This window comes from Anas acuta, chromosome 4, assembly GCF_963932015.1.
Source record: "Anas acuta chromosome 4, bAnaAcu1.1, whole genome shotgun sequence".
In the NCBI taxonomy this organism is placed as follows: domain Eukaryota; kingdom Metazoa; phylum Chordata; class Aves; order Anseriformes; family Anatidae; genus Anas; species Anas acuta.
Genome location: NC_088982.1, coordinates 24,155,729 through 24,182,926, shown reverse-complemented (window position 1 = coordinate 24,182,926; position 27,198 = coordinate 24,155,729). Strand labels below are relative to the sequence as shown.

The following is a 27,198-nucleotide window of genomic DNA, read 5'->3' as shown; positions in this document are numbered from 1 at the left end:
CACTGGCATGGACAACTCCGTGATCAGTCCATGGCACAGGAATCAGGAGCAGGACTGGATTCTGTAGATAAAACGCTACTTCCCAATGTAGTACAATTTCCCAGGTGAGCTTAACCAGGGTTTAAAAATGATTACAGAATTACTGGAACAGCTTTTGCTTTTAGCAAAAAGACTCACAGGAGAGAAGTGTGACTGTAAAGCAATACCACGGCTGGACTCCCTTTACCCCGATAGCCAGCTCGTTGTTAGCTCTGCCTGTATTCCTCATGTTGCTGAGTTAGTTCCCTCGCATCGCAGGCATTTCCTTACAGGTTTCTCACAAACAAGAGGAGGTGACTTCCTCCTTCCCATAGATCACTGCCCCTCATCTTATACTGCAGTGCCATCCTATTAGGACAGGTAGAAAAATAATCATTAAAATGGACAGGTGAAAAGGCAGAATGAACCATAAGTAAAAAATAATTGTTCCAGAACAGTTCAGATACACACAAAAAATACTGTTTTACTCTTGTGCATTCCCTTGGCTAAAAGGAAACTGATCCCTTCACAGGCACAATTTCTATGTAAGAACACTGTGGAGGTTTTACCTTTTTAAACCTGCTCCACCAGAGGCCCAACCAGTGTCACTCTCTGGCTTGGCTCAGGCCAGTGGCAGGTCCCTTTTGGAGCCAGCTGGAGCTGGCTCTGATCTGACGTGGGGCAGAGCTGCTGGGCTCTGCTCACAGAGGCCACCCCTGCAGCCCCCCTCCTGCAAAGGCTTGTAACATAAATGCAGTACAAGTACCAGTCGCTGGATAATGTCTGCGCTTCAGTGGGGTCTGTAAATCAGTGACATTTATGGCCAAGTTCAATGGGTAAGCACTAAGTAATTTCAGTCAAAGCACCTGTAATGAAATCCATCTCCCTCACTTCAGTTGCTTGTCAAAAGGGGGGAAAAAATGGAAAACAGTTTAGAAGTCAAGAAGGTCAGAGCAGCCCTTAGGCAGCACGTTAACTGGCTTTTCCTGCGGGTAAAAAGGTGTATGCTGTCAGGTGACAAAAGTTAGGGACAAAGAGTTTGGGGGGGGATATTGTCACATCAGTGCTTTCTCAGGTGATACCTTGAGCCTAGTTTATCATTTTTGTCAGCAAGCAGCTACTGCTTCTTACTAATTACAAGGGAATGACCAAGGCACTGCTTTAAGTGTGCTGCTATAAGCACACAGGAACCGATATGAAGTTTGCTTTGCCACAGGCTGTGGGCAATCCTGTGAGCAGTTACACCTGCAGTACAGCTGTGCTGGGTAGCACAGCCTGATACACAGAAACTCACACAAAATCACATATTAAAGAACCCTGAACCTTTGTTTTAAGGTGTCCTTTCCAAATAAAATTGCAGGTTTTCAAAATAAGAAAATGAGGCATGCTTGCATGTGTTGATTACTCAGTTTATTCCTATGCACGGGTTTCATTTTATTCATTATAAACTTGTGAATGAATAGATCATAACCAGTACTTTCCAGTCAAATATATCCAGGAGTTGCCACATACAGGGCATGCAGGCAGTGAGCCTGCATACAAAAGACACTTACGATGCTACATTAAATGCAGTGCTTATAAAAAAAATATCCAGAAGCCTTCTCAATATTAGAGTTAAAAAAAAATTATCAGTACACCAGACCATTCAGCTTTTTTATAAGAAATTTAATCTGTAATTTTAAACCAAATGTCCCTTAAGTAGACATTTTGTGTAAAGAGTATTAACATTATTTGTTATTTAATGATCTGAGAGATTCATCTACAAACCCACGCTTCCTTGCAATATAGTTTTAAATTGTGGCTTAATCTATGGTAATACAACTCCCAGATGAAACATCCCATTTAACATTTGAATGGAGCATAAATTTATACTCAAGCAGTTCTCTGTTTTTACAGTAATAAGTTCTGCTACAGAGTCGGGAACTGACACAAGTACAAAGCAGCTTACAATGATAATTTCAGAGTCACGGATGTTTGCAAGTCAGAAGCAAGTCATTAACCTCTCCCCAAACTAGACTTGCTTCCAGTGAAATCCGAAGTTCCCTCCTTAGAGTGCGTCCACCAGCAGATGGCCCTGTTAAGCCAGCCTACTGGTTTACCCAGACACTCCAAACAATCTATTGCATAAAATCACATCACATTTTAATCTACTTTGATTAATTTCTCTGATTATTTACCTTAAATTCAATACAAGATTAACAACGAAAAGATGTTCTTTTAAAGAAGATAAGCAGAAGGAACAGAACTACTTAATGGCTGAATCTGGCTCTTGGATCTGCCTAACACACCCGAGGCCAGTCACGGGAGGATCTCAGTGCGAGCAAACATAAATCACTGTCAACAACTGCACAATGTGAAACCATATTTAGAGCAGAGGCTGCTTCTGCTGAGGCAGAGATCAGTTAAGGCACAACATCCAACCCTAGTTGCATATGATTTTATTCAAACATTTGACTTTGTGGGTACACGTAAGGGCCATAAGCAGAGCAGAACATTGTTTTCATGTTTACATTCAGGGTACCATTCGTTCAGCAGTACACTGAACCTGTATAACACTCACATGCCATGCAACTTCTGATGGTTGTATGGACAAGCACAGGTTGCAATCAAAACATCAAAAAAATGAATTCAGTGTACTGCCTTGTAAGGTAAGCTTGACTTTGCATATACCTTAAGGACAGACCAAAGTCAGGGGGAGATATTTTCATATTAATAACTTCCAGTTTTAAATATTTATCTTGGACAAACCACAAACAAAGCAGGAAAGAAGTTTAAAAACATTTTAAAAGTTTGTTCTTTCAATTAAAGATACCTTTACTCTCCTGTCTAAATAATTATTTGTTCCTGAAGCTGAGGACATGTACACTTTCAGACTTTTTTTAAAAATGTATTTTCATCCTTTTTTTGCATGGAAAACATTAAGAGTTTAAGCCTCCAACTGGAAAAGCTACAGATACTGTATTATCACAGGCCTCAAGGCTGTCTGCACCATTTATAATCCATCCCTTCATCAGAGAACAATAAAGAAGAACAGATTGGTTTCTAAGCACAGTTTGTAAGAAGTGTCTCACAGTCTGCTTCTACTTGCTTTCCTGCCAATTTTTCTCCCCAGAAGCTGTTGTGTTCACATTCTTCACAGCATTTGCTACAGAATATTATCTTATGATGGGGTCAAGCAGCACACTAACTCCTCAGAGTCAAGACTCCTCTCCTTAGACGAAACAAAGTCCTAACAGCACAGGTAACAACAGCTCTTCTTGCCAGCAGAACAGCCTTACCGTGCCTGCTCTGGAGAAGCAGAACACAGCACTTCATTTACATGCAGCATGTTTCTCTCCACCTCATTTTCTCAACCCACCTACTGCTTCCTCCTTCCTTCTCTCTCAAAATCCCCTACCACCTGAAACTAGCATACTCATTCATATTTTCTTCTTCTGTCATACACACAAGATAGGAAATACACTAGGAAGTGTTCAGCAAGTTAGGTCATGAGATGATGTGGAATATTAGCCACATTTTCCAGAAACAGAAAAGCCTAATTTAAATGTCTTTTTTTTTTTTTTTCTGAAAGTAAATTTTATTTTTGGTCCACTTACACATACAGCTCTACCAACCACCTTGCAGCACATGAAGCAGAGGAACCTTTTGTCCTGAGAAGCCTTGCATTGTTTAGTAAGATCTAAATTGCCGTGCATTCATCCTTTTTCACCAGGACAGGGTATTTTATCTGTCCTTGCAAAGCATTCAGTATCTGTCAGGGTTAAGAACAAAGCTATTTTATAGCTTTAGCTGTCAGAAAGCTATTTTATATACAGCTCTCTCTCATTGGGGTCACTTCCAGCTTTAGATCATGCCTTTGAGTGGCTGATCACAGGATCTACGCTCTACGCAAAGACAGCCAGTCTGATGCTCTAAACCAAATTGGATTATTATAGAAATTTTTTACCCAGTTACAAGAGTGTAGAGAGACTCAAATATCTTCTGCCTGATTGCTCTTGCGACATGGAAGACAGAGTACTCAGCCTTGAGAAGTAGAAGGAAGCCCCCCAGGTACTGTGGTACAGGCAGATGACAACTGTAGGATCCCCCAAACACAATTCCATCAGCTTGGGTGGATTTAACAAAAACTGAGTAAACTCAGAAGTTTACTGAAAATGACTAAAGGGCAGACATCATTTCAGATGCTAACTCAGAGGTAAATTTTATCTTTAAAATTCAAAGTGGAGGGGAGGGTCAGAAGTAACATCCTTATAAAGAGGTACAAAAACATTGTATACATGAGGGAATCCACATAGAGGCAATCCCTAGCACCCCCTAAGATAAATGCTTTCCTGGTAAGCTCACATCTACCTTGCAACACAAACTAAATTACATCTAAACATTTGTATCCTTATCCAAGTTCCCTGCAAAGAGCTAAGATTAATATTGTGTACTAATACAGAGCAGCTGGCTGCAAAGGCAGGATGCCAAAGATAAAGTCAAGAAAGAAACCAGACCATAATGTATCAATCTAAACAGAACTCCAATTGCAGCATGACTGCTACCGCAGTATTCATACCTGCTACTTGGCCAGTGTTGCACACAATTTTGCTTACACTGTAAAACACATCTAGACAGACACTAAGCAGACATTTTTGTCACAAATTTTGGCATTACCTAATTGTTTCAGCTCCATCTAATCATACATAACAGTCCACCCAGGGAATTTCTCCACATTTCCAGGATTTAGAGGAAGAAAAAATTGCTTTACTGAGAATGTAGATAGTTCCCTTGACAAACCACTCTAAGAGTGGTTTTCTAAGCTCATTAAACTAATTTCCAAGCTTACAACTACTGCAAAGTTGCCTACTTATATATATATTCAGAAAAAAAACTCTAAATTACCACAATACAAAAGCCTTATTTGCGCATAACAAACTTCAAAATAGGATGAGACAAGCACTAACTACTCATCTCTGAGGGAAAAGAACTTTTTATAAGTTCTAGCTATTGAAGCTTCTTACAGTATGTGCATACTTTCATTCTTCAGGCTTCCTCCCAAGATGCATCTGAGGCTGGGAAAATTTGTTGGCTTTCCTTTTTAGCTACTTTTCTGAAAAGTGAGTTTTGATCACAAGAATGCTAGCATAAACCCAGAGCAACTCTACCTTCAGAGAAATTATTCTGGGTTTGCACTAATATTAATACGACCACTATTGATTTCTTAAGTGTCCCTTTTGAAAGCAGCTTGACAGGAAAGAAGTGGCAGAAAACAGAGAAGACCCCACAGAAAAGAGATACAGACCTCTCTACTCATCTAACCAAAAATTGTTCATTAAGTCACTGATATGGCAAATCAGGTTGACCTCCAAGAAAGCAGCTCTGGCTTCATCTCTAACAGCAAGGGACCTGAAGCTTCTTGTAAGAGAGGCATAACAGCTGGATACACTCCTTTTCCTTGCAGACTCTGCCAGTTTTCTTTTCCTGTTACAGAATCTGACCAAGCTGCACCATCAAGAACACACTGCCATTTGTGCTAAAACTTGGCCATGCTCAGCTCACTCAGACGCCAGCTCAAAACCAGATGCCCACAATAAGCAAACCATCAAGAACATTAGGTCTAGATGCTACAGCCTGTGAGGGAAAGAACAGACAAGCCAACAATTAGAACAGACTTCATCTGAGGCTGAACAGTATTAAAGACATTTCTTGCATCTCACTCTCTAGTGCCATGCTCCAGTTAGCTGTGCACTTCTCACAGAAGTGGTACAGGCAGCATTGTAATCAGACAGGCTCAGCTTTTTGGGCTGGACAAATTGCCTCCCTACAGGTTCTTCAAACTTTAGGCAATATTGTCAGGATACAGATTCCCAGGCACACCCATTTTAGGTTACGCTTTTGAGTTTTGCCAGCTTAAGAGTAACAGTATGCCATTCCAGCAAGCACCTTCTAGCAGGAACACAGCTACGTTATGCTACAGATCAGGATAAATTTCTCCTTAAGCAAGATTAGCAGTAAACCTGCAGTTTTACTAAAAGCCTGCAACTGTGCTCATTCTGGCATAACAGGCTCATTTAGATCTTGGGAACAAAGCACCAACACAAGCTGAAAACAGTACCTCTTGTCTTAAGCATCTGTGAACACAGTGGCTGCAGAATAAACTTAAGAAAGGCTGTATGAATACCTTTGGTTTTCATCTGTAAAGTTCTAAGTGATCATCTAAAACCAAGATGTTTCATCCTTTCCAACCTACACCAAGCGCAATGTAATGAATGCTCAGTATTTCTTTGGTTAACTGGCTGAAAAACTTCATTTTGCTTGTATCAGAAACAGTGTGACCAGCAGGGCTAGGGAGGTGATCGTCCCCCTGTACTCGGCTCTGGTGAGGCCGCACCTCGAGTACTGTGTTCAGTTTTGGGCCCCTCGCTACAAGAAGGACATGGAGGTGCTTGAGCGGGTCCAAAGAAGGGCGACGAAGCTGGTGAGGGGCCTGGAGAACAAGTCCTACGAGGAGCGGCTGAGGGAGCTGGGCTTGTTCAGCCTGGAGAAGAGGAGGCTCAGGGGCGACCTCATTGCTCTCTACAGATACCTTAAAGGAGGCTGTAGTGAGGTGGGGGTTGGCCTGTTCTCCCACGTGCCTGGTGACAGGACGAGGGGGAACGGGCTTAAGTTGCGCCAGGGGAGTTTTAGGTTAGATGTTAGGAAGAGCTTCTTTACTGAAAGGGTTGTTAGGCACTGGAACGGGCTGCCCAGGGAGGAGGTGGAGTCACCATCCCTGGAAGTCTTCAAAAGACGTTTAGATGTAGAGCTTAGGGATATGGTTTAGTGGGGACTGTTAGTGTTAGGATAGAGGTTGGACTCGATGATCTTGAGGTCTCTTCCAACCTAGAAATTCTGTGATTCTGTGATTTTGCCTATAAATCAAAGATCTGCTATCCAGAAGTGTTAACCTGCAACACTGATCTCAATCTTATGGGCTTAATAACTGCTGTGTTTGAAGTTCCACAGAAGGTGATTTTGAGGTATAAAAGTAGTTAAGACCAAAATTGTGTGTTCTAGCAGAATGTATAAAAGTATAATATGCTACTATAATCACACGTTATACCTGGCTGGTTTGTGCACTTTGGGAAACATTTGCTGCTTGTCTGACAACAATTGGCAGGGGGCTGTGAAGTATCTTTGCCAATTGCTCAGCTGCCTTTTAGCAGGATGAAGGGCATGAAGAGTGTTTTATTCTAAAATAGAACAGAACCAAGATGTTGGGGCAAATGCAAGAGACATTACATCACAGCTTACAGGTAGCAGAACTATGAAAGGACAGACAATCCTACAGTCATCCTGCTTTTGGGAAATGTATATGAAATTTCAAGAGGCAATTCCCCAAACCAGTATAAAAGAGCTAGCATAACAACACTGTTAGAAGTTGGAACAGTTTTAGCAACAAATTCCTTATTTACTTTACTCCTGGGCTCTAGGCAAAAGCAGCATATTACACTGCCATTTCAGAGAGCTGCTCTGAATTCAATGACATTAGTAATCATTGATATCTGTTCAGGTCTGGAGTCTTACTTGGTTGATTTGGACTCTTGATTCTGTTTGATTTGCTGGTAGGAAGCCATACATAAGGAAAAAAAGCATTGATTTCTTGTACACATTCTCTAATTCTTTCCTTTCTGCCAATAATCTTATATACCTTCAGTAATCTTCTGCAATCCTAAAAATTAGTGGCAAACATGACAGTTGTATGGCTGAGCTCTGTGTTGCAGTGAACAGTGAATACACAGCCAGCCTGAGGGAAAGGCTGGCAGCTCGTTACAACATCTCATTGGAAGGCATGACCCAGTGAGCTGGCAATGATTGGTGGATTCAGCACTACACTGATGCTTCTAGCCAAAATTATGTCATATCACAACACAAACCAGAGCCTTCTTTATCTGTTTTGATCAAAAAGCACTATTTTCCCTTTAGTTACTTTAAAATAAATGTACTTTTAATGCCTACTTACAGCTTCCAGCTCTGCAGCCTTAGCAATTACGAAGCTCTGAGGAGGTATGTCCTGAGAACGTGAAATGAAACAAGACATCTTCAACAGAAAGACAGAGCAGGGTAAACAAAGCAAGAGCACTGGCATGACATGCCCTGTGTGCTGCTATTACAGCTGCTGCAGAAGGTCTGGTGTCCTCCTTGCTGTGGAGTGAAATAAGAAAGTCTCCACAGCATAGAAGCAAACATCTCAACTGCTGCATGTACAGATGTTATATGACAACTATATCTTACTTCTACATGTGTTATAAAAGGAAGTCACTGCCACAAAAATAATAATAATTCTAGACACACAAAAGGCACTTTGGGGGGTATTTCAAGCAGCAAATCAATGGAAACCCTTATTTTTGTATAATGTTATTTTAATGTCTTCTTTTGCCAGCTACTTCCCAGGTGCTGCTTGCAGACAAGAAAAATACATGGAACGTGCAATTGCTTGTACTTGCAGATTAGTCTCATAAAAGCTCCTCAGTAGTTTTTATAGCAGGAATAATACTTTATATAAAGCCTGAAGAGAAAACCTTAAGCTGAAAGGCATTTGTCTATTTATCTTTAGCTTTCTGGACTTGGGCCTTTGGGATCAAAGGACACTGTATGCTGTAGAGCCAGACTAGCAGGGGATGTTTTCATTCCACAAGAACAAGAAGTACTCAGGGACCTTGGTGTGAAACCTGACAAATATCTAACTTATATTTCCTGTTTTACTTGCAATAGTTATGGAAAGATGCCTTTTCTTGCAAATTTTGTCTACTCAAAGAACACCAATGAACTTGGAGGTACAATTCAACAATGAAAAATTTAACTGTTCAAGTACATGCACTTGATAATTAATTAGTGCTGTACTAATTAAAGGGCAACATTATTTCTGTCATTCTAAGGAATATATATTTTATATAAGCATCACAATCTTGAGAATGAAAAGCATGCCAGCCAGGTGTACAAAGACTTTTTAAGATACAAAATACAATTAATCACTTCTTTTACCCTTGAAAAGAGTCTAATTAAATACAACAGTTATAAATTGTAGAAATTGTAAGAGTTCAGGCTTCTACATGAATATTGATTCACCAGTATCTCAACAGTAATACATAATACAGTAATTTCCTCCAGCAGACAGTGATTAGTATAAGAGTAATTTAGCTCTTTCTGCAGTCTGTATGCTTAACCTTTCACACTTAACATGATAAAAATTGTGAAATCATTAACATTGTAAGAAAGAATTCAGGATCTTTACAACACTGAAGTGTTAAAAAAGGAAAAAATATTTGAAAATCTGAAGTAACCACGTTAGGATTCTAAGCCAATGAAACTCCTAACATTCATGAGAAAACAGGTTCTTGGTTTTACTGTCACAAAAGCAAACATATAGCTCCAGCAATTATAGATCAAGCACTACATTTATAACCCTGTTATCTGAAAAAAATATGCCAGCCTATCAAACGATGACTTTTTAGGTAAGCAGGAGAAGCTAATTACCTCTATGATGGCTGTCCCTTAAACATATTTCCATGCTTTTCGGTGCTGGGATCAGAGAATTCAGCAAAGTTGACATCATCGCTGAGTCTTCATCACCTCTTCAGCTACTTCCTAGACTTCACTTCCATTTCAGGGGTACAAAATGAAAGTCTCTGGTGACAGCTACAGAATGTAGACAGAAATAAGAACAGAGGTAGTTTTTCCTCTTCTATCAGTATCACACTGAAGACAAATATTACATATAAAACAGACATCCTTTTTTTTCCAGTAGTGCAGAACAATCATTGTGGAATTTATTTGCAGAATACCAGGTTCCCCAGAAGCCAGACAGATTTCTGAGGTTTCAGAAAGAAAGTATACACAACACAAGAAAGAGGCTAAGATCAATACTGCCATTCCTGTTTTAAGGATCCATTTATACTCTAAAAATATTTGCAAGATCTTCTTGTCTCCCCAGCTGAGAAACACAGTTTATTGCTGAGGTCAATTAAATAGGAGAGTCCTGGTACTTGGTAAGAACAGCGAGGCATAGCCACCAAGCTGTTCTTGTACCATGTTTATTTTGATATCTCCCAGTTCCATCAGCTACTTCCATCTACTTGGACAAAGAACTTTTTGTCCCTGTTAAAAAGCCTTGACCAATTTCTGCCTGTCTTGAACACATTTTGACTTAAAAAAGGCAAAAATCTTAGAGGCTTTTCTTCTTCCCCTGGAACATGCAGTTTAGGTCAGACTCTTCCACTGGAATTCAGTTCTCAGCTGAACAGAAAGCTCTCACCTTCAGATGCTTCCAGCTGACTATGTCAGTAAGTAGGGGGAAAAAGGGGCAGAGAGGAAGAGATGAGCTTATATACTGTGGAAGGAGACAGGTACATTTTGCACCTTCAAATACCTCATTAGGAAACAGTAACAACTCATTTTCAACCACAGTCTTTCCTGCCACCCTGAAGCAGACACCAATAAAACTAAAATACCAGTTTACTTCTCTGCTGAAGTCTCACGATGAACACAAAACTGAATGCCAAACTACTTTTTCTATATCAAATAAGTCAGTTCAGCTAAAGACATCCTCTGGCAAGTCTTTCCTTCTCAAGGCAAAAAAAAAAAAAAAAAAAAAGATAGCTTCCTAATCACCACTTTACATTACAAGCATTAATAACCCACAGTAGCCTTTGTATTCTGGAACCTCAGCTGTATTTCTCTAGGCTTTGGTTGTGGGTTGTTTTTTTGTTTGTTTGTTTGTTTTTGTTAGAAAGATTTGTATCCTTCTGTGTCATCCTCATCTACACAACTTCTGCAAATGTATCAAACGTTTACCATTTATACTAAAAACCCTCATCAACTCTTGCAGGAAAAGCATTGACATAACCAGCAGTCAATGGAGCCAAAAGAAAATGCACTTGTGTCAGCCTTGATCTGCCTAAAATCATGCCCTTCTCCAAGGCACAGGGCAGCCATCTCAGCCCCTCAATCCCCCTGGTGGCACAGGGCTGTTAATCCCTCAGAGGGGCTGGAAACAGCTTCTGCGATAAGGTCATCACAGGAAGCAAAACAGGGTTGTTTGTTTTTTTTTTTGGACTAGCAGGGTATTAAATCAAACATCAGCCGCTCTCTTAATAGCCTACTTTAAGCCATGGGGTATGACAATATTTCCAGGACTTTTTCTAACTCCTCACCTTCACGAAGGAGCCACAGTGACTTGTGTGAGTAGCTGAACGGAGCTGCCTACTCCATGGTGCTTTGCAGCCATCCTGGGATTTCTCGGATGTACCAGAAAGCAGTGGGTTAGCTCTGACTGTGAGAAACACTCCGTAGCCAATAACTTAGGCTCAGGCAAGGATCTCAGTGAAGTAGTAATTTATTCGCGATTGCAATGGCGGGCGCCCCACAAGCAGGAGAGAGCGCATCTACTAGTTCCAAAACACAGTTTATATACCTTTTGATGGCAGGACCCTCCCCTGTTTCCCCACTGAGTGGGTAATCCAGGTTCACAATCTATCTGATGCTTCACAAACAATGCATGGCCTTCAGTTGCCGGCCTGTTAAATTTCAAATTTCTTTTGACATTTTTACTGTTTGAAGTGGTAATGTTTCTTCACTTATCTGACTTGACTTGATACCGTGATTTTCACCTAATTGTCCTAAGGAGACTGGTTGTCTGCATTTTACTAGGTCGCCTGCTAAACTTTCTTATCACTGTAAGCATATCTCAGTACCACATTCCCTCCTTCTAAACAATGTAACTCTGCAAAAACAACATTTCTATTCCCACAATTCCCCCCTTTTCTTTTTTTATAAACTGTTGATTTTTGCAAAACCTTTCTCTAAGGTGCAATTTGATAGACTTCTTCTTCTTTGCTTTCTTTGCTTTCCATCTCCTCATTATCACCTTATCTGAGTAAGGTGGTGGCTCCATGGTCATTTGTTTCAATAGTGCGGTTTCAGTTAACCACTGTACTGGTCCTCTTACACAGGGGATAATGCAGCAACCAATGGCTGTCAAAACTCCTACAACTACGATCAATGTTGCAAATATGCCTATTTTTTTTTTATTATTATTATTATTTTTTTTTTTTTCTGCCAATTCACTGGCAAGGGTGGTAAGCCCTTGCAATGCTCTTGTTACCGAGCCATCTGGGACACTATTGTTGGGTATAAGATTGCAACAATGGTTGCTCAGTATTACACACACAAACACACCTCCTTCCTCTGCGAGCATCATATCTAATGCTATCCTGTTTTCCCAAGCCATTTTGCTGATGGCATCTAGTTGTTCAGTGATTCCTCTCATCGCATCCTTGGTATAATTGATGAATCTCTGCTGATTATAATAGAAATAATTAATCCAATCCACATTTTTATTGATTGTTACCCACCAGAACAGTGACTCAAACCCTGCAGCAATTTGATTTCTGGCTTTATGTTCATCTGCAACTCCTCTAGGTACCCCAATAGAATCTATGTATACTCTATCATCAAATGATATTCCTAAGCCTCTTTTACTTCCTCTGGGTATTTGTGATGTTTCTCTTTCAAATGCCAGGGTGAAGGGTATAGCTAATTGAACAAGTGCACAAGTGCCTTCCCAATTAGATGGTAGGGTGGACCGTAAGATCTTCCCTCCACCGTACCACCAGAGATCTGCCCTGGGGATCTCTAGTCTTGAGCAGTTTCCCATCAAGTCCTTGGTAGCACAAGGCAAATTCTCCTAGATGCCAGGTAGCACTCACACCCTGCCGTGAGAGGCAAGCTGTATGGTTACCTATAGCTGTAGAGAATGCAGGGGGAACCGTGATACTGTTATCATGCAAGGAACAGCAAAGAGAGACTTACAGGCCTCATTTCCCCAGGCAGTCTTTTCTTGGTACAATGCAATCATACATCGCATCCCTTGGGAGTCTTTGGTCCACCCCCATGGGAAAGGCACTATCTGGGCCATCGGTCATCCCGAGGCACAAGCATAGCAGTAGCTACGGTTGAGACTCTGGACGGTATATTTGACCCATTCTATCCAGGCATTCACATCCCCATACCTTGTTTGAACTGACACATTTCAGAGGGCTTCCTGTTTTCTCTCCTGTTTTCTCCTTGAGTTTCTCCCTTTCTCTGATGGCAATAGAGGATTGTTTCCATACAGCTATTCTCAATCTGGCTGTTGGGTCTCTCCCAGTTATTTGTTCTCTCTGCTCAATTGTCGTTGGGCATTTAGATCTCCACAAGCTAACACCTCACAAACATCAAACGTGACAGAATGTGGTACATAACCCTCTGTCACAGTCACCCATATTTTGATGGGGTATCCCGTTTTTGCTATTATCTGGTCATGCCTTTTGCAAGTTGCCAATTGACCAAGGCCTTCTCTGAGGCCTAGAATCACTAAAAACAAAATTAGTAATCAATTTTTCCCTGTCATTATTTTTAAACCTTAGGTTTCCAAATAATTATCGATACAAAAAATAAGATGTACACTACTACTATAACAACCCCGCCTTGGGAGCACTGCATTTCGCTATAGGTCTGTTCTTTCTTTCAATCACAAGTCACAGTCGTTAGTTACCTGTGAAAATAAAAGGTTAGTTTACAATTGTAAGCTCTTATCCTGCTCAGAGTCCACTATGAGATTTTTCTATTCAATTTCAACTTCCAACAAGTCTTTTGTAGGAACAGCTTCCCAGGTACTAGCGTCGACGGATGCCTTCACTCGAGTATAGTGAGTCCAACCTTTTTCCGCAGTTCTTACGGCTGTTTCAGTGGTTAGTAATTGTCCTTCCCATTCAGGCCAGAGTTGACTCTTTCCAGGTCCGAATCAGGACCCGGTTTCCTGGGTGATGGTGGTGAATGGGGAATTCCAAAGGTGGGGTTTGAGCCGACAACCCACAGGTCCTGAGAAATGACAAAGAAGAGGACAACCCCAGAATACAGTTCTTAAGAAAACTCTCTGGTTTCGAATTGTGGTATCTCATCCCTTCTGCCCAGATAGGGCAATCTGAACAGCATCTCATATGGTGAAATTCCTATGTCCTTTCTTGGTGCTGTTTAAACCTGTAGGAGTAAGCATTTTACCCAAGGAAGTTGGGTTTCTAACACTAGTTTAGTTAATTGCTTCTTTAATGTCTGATTCATTAGCTCCACCTTCCCAGAAGAGGAGGGGTGCCAGGGGCTGTGAAAATCCCACTCAATCGCTAAGGCCCGCTTTAACCCTTGCAGTAAAGCTTTACACCCATCCAGTCACGTGGTCAATTAGGACAAACAAGTAACTCAGTAAAATTTACCTGTATACTTTGGAAAGGTCAAACCCCTGGCTCCCGTCCCCCTCTAGATGGGTTACAGAAGATCTTTTTATTTACCTTTTGACATATGGTACATCCTCTACATATGTGCTTCGCTAAAGTGTATATTCCTATACAGACATACTTTCGTAGCACAACATCACACATTGCTTGCACCTCCCAATGACTCTTTTGATGTAAAACAGTTAATATTTGCCTCATTATCACTTTATTCAGCATTTCTCTCCCATCAAGGAGTATCCATTTTCTTTCAGACTTCATAGCTCCTGATTCCCTAAAAAAATCTTTCTTTTAAAACTTTTTAGTTCTTTCTTAATTTTCAACAATTCCCTGAATCCTCTCTGCATTTATCCTGTTTTCCTTCAGACATTAGATGCCTTAAATACCTGACTTCTCTTTCTCCATATTGTAATTTATTTTTCAATACTCCCAAGCCCTGCTTTCCCAGAAAGTTGAATAGCTTGTTAGTAGCTTTCTTCACAACTCTTTTCTCCTGTCCTGACAATAGACAATGATCCACGTATTTGTTAACATTAATACCTCCTTGGGAGGTTGTAATTGCTCCAAAATCTATTTATTTTTATTTTTATTATTATTATTATTATTATTTTTTTTTTTTTTTTTTTTTAGAATTTACCCAAATGGATAGGTGGCCCTGTAAACCCCCGAGGTAAAATTGGATAAATTTGTCCACCTATATTGTTGCTTCCGCCCCCATTTCAGGGTCTTTCCAGTCAGAGGTGAACACACATGTATGTTTGCTCTCAAGGGCCTGAGAGCACTCCATTAATAACACTGTTATTCCAGTCTAACAATTTACTATTTGAATGCCCAATTTAATCATCAAATCCCTTCTCAACAAGTTAGTCCCTGCCTTGGGTACATACAATAATTACCCAGTGATCATTTTATCCCCTGGTCTCAGCTTGGTATCCCCCAAAAGTGGCACTGTTATCCCAGCCCCTTCTGCCCCCATCACTTTTTAGGGTTTCATTAGTTAATTTAATCCCTGATACTTCACAAGTCAGTAATGACCTAGCTGTTCCCCAGTGTATTGGGTTTGATGGCAAGGTTCGGGGGCTGTGAGTGGGGGGGGTAGGAAACTGCAGTGGCAGCCCCCGTGAGAAAAACCCAGAAGCCTCCCCGTGGCAGGTAAGAGACAATTTCATCCGGCCCCTAAGGGGCTCACTGCCGCCCAGAGCCAAGCCATGAGCAATACAGTCCGTGCCTCTGTGAGAGCACATCCACGAAAACAAACAAACAAAGAAACAAACAAAAGCCTGCTGCTCAACAGCAGTTGGGAGAGCGAGAAACCCCCCCGCAGACACCTAAGTCAGTGCAGAAGGAGGGGAAGGAGGCGCTCCAGGCGCTGGAGCCGAAGCCCCCCTGCGGCCGCTGGAGAGGCCCCTGGTGGAGCAGGCTGTTCCCCCCTCCCCGATGCTTGGGAAACTGAACAAACACCACAGCAAATATACAAATATACTAAAACTTCTAGACTGTTACTTAGATAATGCCTACATCACCTTTTCCTGCTCATTCAACTTCAGACAGCTCTGTTAAATACTACATGCCACTCCTTTAACACCTTCAGCAACCCTTTTAACACTTCCTTTATCTTTCTCCAGCCTGTACTTTTCTAATACCAGCACCAAAGGCTCAGTCAGGGTCCAACTTAATTCCATACCTTTTCCCTCCAAGATACCGAAACAACATATCAATATAGCATATTTCATCCCATTTTCCTTCTTCCCTCCTTCTTCCACTCCAGATATTCCTATTCGAAGTGGCCAGCCTGGCCACACTTAAAACATCTTATCAAAGCCTGTCCCTGCTAGGACTCAGGCCACAACACAGGCAGCCTTCTTTGCCTGCCATTCCTTCATCTCTCTTCCTCTCCTTTCCATCCTGGCCCTGACTCCCCCTGAAGACTTTCTTCCTCTTTCTCCAACCCTCTGCCTCACTACCCGCTGCACTGTCAATACCATTAGTTTCGCTCTTTTTTTTTTTTCCTTCTTATCTCCCCTTCGGACACACACCTCCCAGGCCTCCCGCAGGAGGGTCCCCCAGTGACTGTTCACTACATCCCCCCACCTTCTGAATCATTTTCTGTGTATTTTGCCAGGCTTTAATCACACAATGAACTTTCAAGAGCCCTTGGGTTACTGGGTCCTCAGGTCTTATCCCCAAGTACTTTCTCATTCTGACCCCAAGTCTCTCATATGATTTCTGTGTTGCACACTATTATTATTCCAGCCAGGATTGGCAAGTGGGTATTTCTGCCCTGCCGGTATTACCCCTGGTCCTGGAGGATGAGCTCTTTCCCATTCTTGTATAGCAGCTCTCCTCCTGATCATTCCCATTTCTTTCCCTGTAAACAACATACTTATAGACATAATTCCCTCCCCCAAGAGTATAAATCAGGTCGTAGGAACTGGTCTAATTGTTCAACTAGGCTGTCGGGGTCCTCAAATAAAGACTTCCTCTCCTTCTTAAAAGTCCTAACCTCTCTGCTGGTAAGGAGGGGGGGTAGTTCACCTAAGAGGATACACAGTTAGTGTTAATACTGTTAGTATCAGGGAAGGCAAAATTCTCAGTATATCTTCTACCTTGTTCTAATTCTTGCCGGAGCCTAGGGTACGATACTTTTTTAGGGACAGTGTTAATTACAGTCCCTGTCTCCCTTCCTGGAGTGACTGCTGCTGCCACCAGTTCAATATTAAGATTATAGGGAGCATAACTTGGCTCCTTCTCTGAAAAAGGAATCTTCTTGTTTACACATAAATTTAAAGCCTGAATTTTCATCAGACCCGTATTTTGGCCAAAATACTGCTGTTTCCTTAATTGGTTCTTTTGTCCAGACTGATACACAATATTTAACCTTTTTTTTTTTTTAATTATTTTTCTTTTACAATCCCTCTAATTTTGGGATTATGTTTCCAATCTCTTATAATTCTTCAGGAAGAACTATTAGTAGGCACTCCCCCAGGGATATCTCCCTGTCCCCTGGAACTCATATCTTCCCATTTTTCCTAACCCTCGCCCGTATGTGCTACAGAAATTTCCCTTCTGCAGTGTACCACACACCAACGTACTGAAAAATGGGGGTGTACCGCCAAGCACTTCCCTGTGCCAGCGTTACCGCACACCTATGAGTTTACCAGATTCCCTGGAACTCGTACTTCCCATCTTTCCTAACCCTCGCCAGTATGTGCTACAGAAATTTCCCTTCTGCAGTGTACCACACACCAACGTACTGAAAGATGGGGGTGTACCGCCAAGCACTTCCCCGTGCCAGCGTTACCGCACACCTGAGTTTACCAGATTCCCTGGTGTACTTCCAAGCACTTCCCCGTGCAAGGATTACCGTACACCAGATTCCCCTGGTGTAGTGCCAGCACTTCCCCGTGCAAGGGCTTACCATACACCAGATACCCGACCCCCAAGGCAATACTTAATATTTCTTACCTTGGTCTGTGCACAGAGTTACCGGATCGATTCTTAAAAACCCGGAGTGCCTACCTTCTTCCTTTCCCCACTACTTCACGGATCCTGCCTCTTTAACCAGTCTCGGGCCCTCTGTCAGCTCTCCGCAGAACCGCCACCGTCGATGCACAGGACCGCTGAAATCAGCGGGGCATGCCTTCCTGCTGCTGCGGCGGTGGAGCTCCCCAGTAGGTGACTGGATCCCGGACGAGCCCCCAAATTGTGAGAAACACTCCGTAGCCAATAACTTAGGCTCAGGCAAGGATCTCAGTGAAGTAGTAATTTATTCGCGATTGCAATGGCGGGCGCCCCACAAGCAGGAGAGAGCGCATCTACTAGTTCCAAAACACAGTTTATATACCTTTTGATGGCAGGACCCTCCCCTGTTTCCCCACTGAGTGGGTAATCCAGGTTCACAATCTATCTGATGCTTCACAAACAATGCATGGCCTTCAGTTGCCGGCCTGTTAAATTTCAAATTTCTTTTGACATTTTTACTGTTTGAAGTGGTAATGTTTCTTCACTTATCTGACTTGACTTGATACCGTGATTTTCACCTAATTGTCCTAAGGAGACTGGTTGTCTGCATTTTACTAGGTCGCCTGCTAAACTTTCTTATCACTGTAAGCATATCTCAGTACCACATTCCCTCCTTCTAAACAATGTAACTCTGCAAAAACAACATTTCTATTCCCACATGACTTAGAGCCAAACCCCTTGCCAGTGGGACAGGGGGAGAAGACAGGAAGAATGGAAGCAAGAACACTTACAGGTCAGGACAAAGATGGGGAGGTCTCCTAATTACTGCCATAGGTAAAACAGACACAACTTGAGAAAAGTTATTGTCAGTTAAAACAATCGGGTAGTGGGAAAGAAAAGATAAACCGGGCAGCCTCTTGTCTCTTCCTATAGATGTTAGACATCACGTACATCAAGGAAGGCAAAAAAAAGCTTCATAGAATCATGGAATATCCTGAGTTGGAAGGGACCCTTAAGGATCATCAAGTCCAACTCTTGACACCGCACAGGTCTACCCAAAAGTTCAGACCATGAACATTTAAAAAAAAAAAAAAAAAAAAGCTTGGACTCCTATGAAATCTTGCAGAAAGCACATAAAGCAGCAGCTCCTTAGGCAGGTACACAGCAAGCCTCTGCTCAGCCCAACCAGTAGGAACCTCAGGATAAGTCCCTTGGCAGATGCCCCATTAGCAGCACCTCAATCAGACATTACTTACAGTTAGGCATTATGCAGGAGTTTCAAACAAGCATTTCCAGTGAACAAAGCCAGCTTTTAACTGAAGCACAGTTAAAAACAAAGATCTCAGATACCGTGCTAACCACTGAAGTCTTGCCACATTGTAGTAAGTCCCACGCTCAACACAATGCAGCTCTCATAGTAAAAAAGAAGAAAGAGTAACAGTAAAGAGTAGCAGATTGGTGGTGCCCTGCAAAGTGTTACCTTCCAGTAACCAGAAGGCTTGAGAAATCATGGCTAATTATTTCCATGGCGATCACACCAGCATTAAATTCCAGCCAGCTCCCACGCTGTAACCTACATCTTTGCTAGAAGGCAGCACAGGGCAGAGTAAAATACTAAGCTACCCTATTTAGCAGCACTGTTGTTCCAGGTTTGGAGCAGCAATAGCAGCAAGGATGATCAGGCAGCTTGCTGCAGTTCTCTGAAGGTGCCATGAGTCCACCTGACCCATCAAAGCCCTTCCCAGTTTGACCACAGGGTAAAAAATATATTCTATCCCATGGCACTGCAAGTGCTGTAACTACAAAACTGGAAGTACTCTAGCCATCAAACTTCACAATTATGGTTGAAGGTTCCTCAATTTAAGAAAGTTAAGAAAGCACCTTAAAATTCAGGAGAAAAGAAAACAGGCCGAATTAAGGACAAGTAACACATTCTAAGGAAATAATTAACTGTTAAGTGAACTGTGTGATATTTTAGCTATTTAAAATTCTGATCAGGCTAATTATGCTCAGAGAGAACTGGGGCTAGCAAATTCAATGAAATATTTTCAGAGCTAGCATTTGCTGAGCAAAAATGTTTCAGCCCCCCATCTAAGCAGAAGACATTGCTTTGAACACATCTTATGAGTATCAGTGTTTTTTGTTTTGTTTTGTTTTAAATTCAATCTTTGGTGTCTGTTATTAAACTAGTCGTGTAGGTTATATTTCCTTTTTGACCTTAGTGACAACTTTTTGTATAGCCATAAATTGTAATATATTTTGGTTTTAAAAAGTGTAACTACCTGCTGTCTTACAGTAATTAACTTAAATTCTCAAGTTTTGCTTCCAAACTTTAGCCATTTATTACTCTAAAAAAGCCGAGCCTACCATTTCTGATGCATAAAAAATAATATTACTAGTAAGCATAGGCTATTTTAAAACTGGAAGCATTTATTAATTCAAGTTACACAAAATAAAAGCATCTGCAGACTTGCTGTCAAGGCAGACAAGGTCCACACGCAGCAGGTCTGACACACCCACCCTTGGGGCTGCAGACAGTGTAAGCAGCGCCTGCAGGGGAACTTCAGGAGCTGTTGTGGTGTGAGGTAGAAAAATCATTGCAGACATTGGGACTTAAGTTACTGCCGCTGACTAGAAATGATGTGGTTAAACTTCCATAGAAAGAAGAATTGATGAGCTTCTGTTTTCCCCCCAGTCTCCATGGTTATGGCTTCTCTGGGATCATGCAGGGCCACCTCATCAGGCAGGTGATGTCCTCCCCTTCCCTCCTCATGACTGGCATGTCGTTTGTGTGCACAAAAAGCGGCCCTTCTAGTGGTGAACGCATCACATAGCTCTGGAGGGCCAGGCCAGGGCACACCCATGGCTCCTCAGACAGCCCGAGGCTGATGGCATGTCTCTCCTGGCCAAAAGGAGAGATACACAAATGAAACACCACTCTGCTTTCTGTCACCTGGGTGTCACTCAAGTGCAGCAGTTCTGGCTGCAGTGCAGCATGGTGCTTTGCCACCATCTCTCCTACTCGAAGTGCCCCAAAAAAAGCTGCAGTGAACAAGGCATGAAACAGTAAGCATTCGTAATGGGATATAAATACAGACTCCAGAGCTCCTAAGAGGGAGCGTGACACCTCAGTTGTTACAGGAGTGTATCTATCTCTCAGAATGCCCACTTGACGTTTCAACCCTATCACCATGCAATGGGTTACAGCATCTTCCAGAGGATTAGGGTTACCAGTTAGTCTTGACAAATAAGACAGTGCTGCCACATACTTCAACATCTTTGAGGATGAGTAAAGAGACTCCACAGCCAAAAACCCTCTAAGTTGATCCTCTGGAATGGGCCAGGCTGCAGGCATCCACATGCCTTTCCTAAAGGCAAGGAATTTATTTAGTCCTTCAAGGTAGGCTTGCCACAGCCTAACATCCCCCGAGCACTCCAACAATGTCAATGTCTTCAGAGGCAAAGGTCCCAAAGAGTGTTTCCAAGGACGACTAAACTCCCTTCCTATGAGACAGGCTCTATATTAGCGCATGCTGACAACAGGCACAAGCATGCCAGTCAAGGCGTGATGAAGAGAGTGTTTATGTGTGACTTCAGGTGTGATACACACTTAAACAATGCTCTAGTAGTTTATCTGCCTGGAGACATTCACTTTACACACAGCTACACCCAGAGCTGTTAACAAGCTGAGATATTTTTCAGGTGGGAAAGGCTACAAGTCCCACACCTGATACATCTCCAGCGCTAGGTATGGGAGCACTGCAGGAACTTACAGAGTGGTAGCAGAGAAGGTTTAAGAGCCAGCCTTTCCAGTGTTGCCTACAGACCTTACACTGAGAAGGTCACAGAGCACACTCCTGATCCACTCACCCCCCTCAGCAGCCCACTGCCCTGGCTAAAAGCCACCACACATACTTGTTACCCCTCACAAATCATGGCCACGCTCACCAGTCACCACCGTACTGCAAACTCCACACTGCTGGGAAACACCAGGACACCACCACCACAGTCCCACATGATGGCAGAGGATCCACCTGGCTGACGAGGCCCAGCTGCAGCCACTCCATGCCCAGCTCCTGGTCCAGCAGCTCCCAGAAGGGCAGGGAGGGGGCTTGGATGTGTGTGGGGGCTGATGGAGTGGTTGAGGCATGTGGAAGCTTGGTAGGTTTCTGATGTGGAGTCTGACCATGCTCTGGAAGCCTGTTATGACTTCTGTGTAGTCATGGATTTATTCCTAGTGTGTGGCTTTGTCACTTCTGGACCCCTGCATGCATTCACGGGGTCTGGCACTGCAAAAACCTTGCTGTAGCATACTGTGTCTGTTGCCAGGCTTCAGGCATAGCTTTAAAGAGAAAAAAAATCACAGTATGTCCTTACGCTTATTGAGAACTTAATCCTTCACCAGTGCTCCAGCTGTTGGAGGCTGTTCAGGTGAGTCATAAAAATGTAAGGGACAGAGTTATTTGTTTTCCAAAGAAGTTCAAACAAAAGCCAAAGGGTGTTGAAAGGGAAGAAGCTTTTTTTCTGTTTGTTGCTTTTTAGGCTGACTTGCTGTTGCTAATGTGGATTTCTTTCAGTAGATGAGCTCAGCCATGTTCCTGAGAAGCAACCCTTGGGCCCTTTGCCTATGAGGACTGTGCTGTTACTGGAGTGCTCAGGAAATAGACACCAGTGACAAATGTACTATGAGGGCCTGAAGAATTTTCTTGCCTTTTGGAGAAGGCATGGCACTGCCTGCAGTTTGGCCAATTCCAGTGGACCAAGTGAGAGACTTCTTGTTTGTCATGGAATAACAGGATCTGCCTCCTGCAACGTAATGATGTACATGGAAGGACTGTCCTTCATCTCCAGAATGGTCAATCATCCTGATCCTCTTCAGGACCCTTATATCTGTCATATGATATCCAAGTTGAAACATAGGACTGGCCCTTCAAAGGATAAATGCTCTCCTATAACTATTGAAGTGCCGAGATCTCTCCTGGGGACTCTGGAGTCTGTGTGTAACTCTCCTTATGAGTGTGTATTTTTCCATGCCCGATTTACTGTGGCTTTTTTGGGGGCACTCCGCATAGAAGAGATGAGAAGAAAATCTAGCTGATAGCTGGTGACTGGCAGCTGTGAATATGGGGGGAGTTCAGCAGCTCACTGTGACACTGAGAGGGATGTTGGTGTTGTCCAGGCTGCAGTTCCATAGCAGCTACATTCAACCCAAACAGGTGCTGCTGCTGTCTCAGTCTATCTACATAGGCCTGACCCTTGAAAATTCATAAAATCCTTCACTGAGCCCTCTTCAAAAGGTATATAGGACCAAAAGAAGCCTTAAATTGAAGCAAAGCTAAACTATCACAGGTGACCTTGCTTGGTTCCAAGGATCCCTTGTAGTAGAGAACATTCTGTAAGAGCTGACATAAATAACCCTCATCCTCTAATTGGGGCACTTCTAAGATTTCATACAGATTAAATCACTTATAGCTGTGAAGCAGGATCATAAGGTTGAATGTCACCTTCTGTTACAACAAGGATGTTTGAAGTAATGGCATCTTCTAGTGTGTCATGTGTTCAGGAGCTGCCTAGGTGACAGCTAGCTCTGGGGAGAACAACCAATGTAATACTGAATTTCCAAGCCAGAGAAAAGTGTCTGCAAGATCCATTTTGCTGCCTCTTGTGCTGCCAGGAAGGCACTGATGGACATCACACAAGTACAGCAGGTGGTGACCAAAGCAGCATGGGGGACAACGACTTTGAGGCTGTCCTCAGGTGTGCAGTTGAATGTTCTGTCCTTACCCAGCAGGTCTCTGTTAAAATCAAAATACGAACTGGTAGTCTGTTAGAGCTGTGAGAAAAATGCTTTTTAGAGAGGATTTAGGGCTCACCGTGGTCAATTCAAAGTTAGGAGAGCCTCTTGGGATGTCCCTGGTGATGACCTCAGTAATGCCAAGGAAACAGGGAAGAAAGTTACAGAGGAGGAACCTTGCAAAAATTGGCTGAATAACTGCACAAAGCAGCTGTCCCAGAAAGGTTTCTTATCAGCTGTGTAAAGTTCCAAGTGGCGAAAGGTTACTCCTGATGGGGAAAAGAGCTCCTGAACATAGGTGTAAAAGCTGTGCTGAACCTACCAGTTCACGTGTTTGCTCAGCAGCAATAGCAGCTTACACCACTTTGTGTCCACTGCTACTTATTCCCTCCCTGTGGAGTCTCCCTCAGCTAGTATGCTTTGTTTGGCTAAATCTGGAGCAAATATAAAAACAACCTCAGGTTAAAAATAATTGGATTAACTTTATCATGTAGTACAGCAGAATGCTGTACTGACCCAGCTGAGGTCTGGTAAGAAAATGATATACATGTAGGTTGGTACTCCTGACAAAAAAATATATAAAAATAAATAATAAATAAATAAATAAAAGGTTTTCAAAGGTTTTCATCAAATTACATCCTAAAAACATATAGGATGAAATAGTCATCCTACGGTACACCCACCAATAGCTGTTATTGATGTGTATCCTGAGACTCTGTTACTGCAGCAACAACTCGTGGATAGCAAAGCCAGACAAGGAAAAACAAAATTGTCTTTGAGTGATGTATTGTTAAAACTTCCAAGCAGATTTCACTGCACAGTTGCTAGGTGTTTGCTCATCACAGCGATGAAATTTTGTGTCATAGCATAAAAAAATTGTGTAATCTAATGGCACCAAGATGCAGCCACTTCCTAATGGAAGTAAATCAATTGGCTACCTAAGCTGACAAATCTAATCGTATTATACCCTATGAGTGTGACCAGATAGATCCACTTTACTGATAGATACCCGTTCCTCTTTTTCCATGCTCAGCCTCTAGAAGAGTGAGGCAAAATCTTGTGTAAACATGATCCTTAAAAATTCCACATAAATGAATACAAAGACTAGAGGTAGAAAGCAAACTCCTTATGGAGATCAAACCTTAGGCACTGCATCCTCCCAGCTTTGGTTGTAGAGAACTCAGACCTTAAAATTATTAAAGCCTTTTACACTACTTTCACACATGCATTCTGCATTGGGTATTTATAAAGATAGCTAATCCTCTAGCTACAAATTCCAATAGCATTATGCAGGCTGTACCCTAATTTCCTGTATAAGCCTGTCACTCCATGCTGCACCCCGTCCTCTCATCCACCATCACTTCACAGCACGAGCTCTCCTGTCCTCACACTACAGACACGTGGAGCAACGTTTGCTTGCTACCAGTCTTTGGGATAAAAGCCTTTAGGGGCTTAAACAACAAAGATCGTAGAGTAAACTACCAAAGATATGGCACCATTGGTCATGGGATAGAATAAATGTGCACATGTAATATTTGTTGTGCTCTGCATTGTGTATGAGGAAAATCTCACAGTAAGGTGAACTTTGTCTCTGTTTTAAAAGGGAGAGAAGAAAAAGGTAAGGAAGTCATTTATGAAAAGGAAAAGCCAGTGGCTGTGAGAGGACATTACCCAGCTCTCTACATAACACTGAAAGCATCTGGAAAATGGCATGTTTTCCAAACATCCTCAGAAACCATGGAACATGTATTTTGCACACATGCAGAATTATTTCAGGTGCAGAGCAACCCGTCTGTGTGCCGTGTCCTTCCCTGTTAGCACTGAAGCAGTTTCCAATTTTGTTCCATTCAAGAAAAAAAAATATTTTGTCCATGCCACAGTGCAAATCTCACGATCGTCTACTTTTTACATGCTTTGGTAGTTTCACTGCTGCAAACCAAAATGCCTAGAGACATTTAGGAGATGTGTCCCTCAGCCATTGCTTCATGGTGGACACGCTGAGCACAGCATCCCTACAGACACCTGGAGGGAACCAGCCATGGAGACTAACTTACATCTGCCCACAGGACAAGTAGCATGGACAGAAAACGTACCAGATGCCGTCGGCTAAAAGCTGCCTGTGCTTTCACTGAACCTATTTTAGCAAAGCTGAAAATAGGCAGGCTGACTTTTCCCCAGCTCTTGACATTTAAACATGCCCCAGGCTGGCAAGCCTCCGGAGGAGAAGAGCTGACAAGCAGGGCCCGGGCAGCGGATCGTGCACAGCGGGTAGATGCCGAAAGGAGGAGGCGAAAACCTTCACCCACTTCTCCAGCCAGGCATTTCAGCCTGCCCCTCCTCTGCGGGCTGAGCTCCACGTGCACGAAGGACTCGCACTGCTGGCTTTGACCTGGCGTGGGCTTTTAGCATGCAAACCGCATGTCAGAGGGTGCAGAGAGGACAGAAGCAGCCAACTGCTCCCCTTCGTGAACCATCTGGAGCTTTCGCCTTCCCTCCGTTGACAGATTACAGAAATGCCAGGTCACCGTTTTGGCAAAGGGCACGGTACCACTGCTCTGGGGGCTCAGAGGGTTGGGGCTGCAGCAGCAGTGTTGATGGAGGAGCTGCTGTGTGTGGAGCCAGAGCTTACCATCCCCTCCACGAAGGCTTGTGCTGGGAGAAGGGCTGCTGCTGCATCATGCCATAGGTTGCCCTGTGGTCCCAAATGGATCACCCCATAAAAAAATGAAGCAAACCGCACTTCATATAAGCCCGCGTACCCGGTGTCATCTCGCGACCTGCCGCTGTATGGATGGAAGTTTCATTTGGGGCTTTTCTTGGTGCAGCCCGGGTGAACGCAGCCCTTTTGGCAGGTGTTTCCGGCGCAGAAAGAAAACAGGTCCCTGTGGTTAAGCCGCTCGGTTCACTTCACCTCACTCACCAACCAGCGCCGCGCACGAGTGGCTCCGCCGCGTTATCTGCACCCCTGTGAACAGCTCCAGAACTGGGAAAGCATTTTAACACCCAGCCCTAACTTCACGACTTAACGTTACCCAGAGAAAGTAACTTTAACACATCGGCAAATAAACAAATAAATAAATAAATGATACTTTTTGGTTTAGCTGTAAGAGCTGGGCTAAGGAAGCAGTGCTGGGGTTCCTCCCAGCAGCTCCCGTGCTGGGGAGAAGTCTCCCAGCCCTGCCTGGCCCTTTCCTTGCATTGCAATTGTTGGATTTGTTCACCCTTATCAAACTGGAAGTGATGCTGCCCTCATCCTTTCAGCCGGGGAATCTGATGAGTGATGCAAACACGGGAATTTTGTGGAAAAACAGCACACAGGAGACAGGTCACTCTGGGTCCCACCTCAGCCTTGAGCTGTGAGTCTCTGAGTGCTACAGAGGAGCCTGTGTAGGCACCACAGAAAGGGCCTATGCAGTCGCCAGAGGCTTTTAAAGGAAAATTAAGCTGAAAAATCCGGGGATGGACCGCATGGTAGTCCTGCCATGGGGAGAACGCAGCCTGGTGGGTGTAGGAAACAAAGGCTCCCTGGGGGCATGCCCATCCCTGCTCCTTCAAACATACAACAAACACTGAAGCAAGCTCAGATTTTTTTTGTTTTCCACAAGATTTCCCCACCTTGTCCTGCAGAACCTTTCG

The 27,198-nt window shown here is 43.0% G+C and overlaps 1 protein-coding gene and 1 long non-coding RNA gene across 10 annotated transcripts in view; one reads left to right on the top strand and one right to left on the bottom strand.

The window, feature by feature from the left end:
- CHRNA9 (cholinergic receptor nicotinic alpha 9 subunit) overlaps positions 1-27,198 on the bottom strand; it is a 47,880-nt gene that overhangs the window by 10,601 nt on the left and 10,081 nt on the right. For 2 of the 9 annotated variants that reach the window (XM_068680162.1, XM_068680173.1), the window contains exons 1-2: positions 10,295-10,361; positions 9,517-9,678 (exon numbers count right to left, since the gene is read on the bottom strand). In XM_068680162.1, coding sequence (XP_068536263.1) covers positions 9,517-9,595 — 79 coding nt within the window. In that variant the 5' untranslated portion in view covers positions 9,596-9,678; positions 10,295-10,361. The other 7 variants (XM_068680166.1, XM_068680163.1, XM_068680168.1 and 4 more) reach the window with 7 other exon arrangements.
- On the top strand, positions 21,905-26,267 carry LOC137855726 (uncharacterized). The gene is made up of 2 exons (XR_011095911.1): positions 21,905-22,199; positions 22,346-26,267. It is a non-coding gene; the product is annotated as an uncharacterized lncRNA (long non-coding RNA).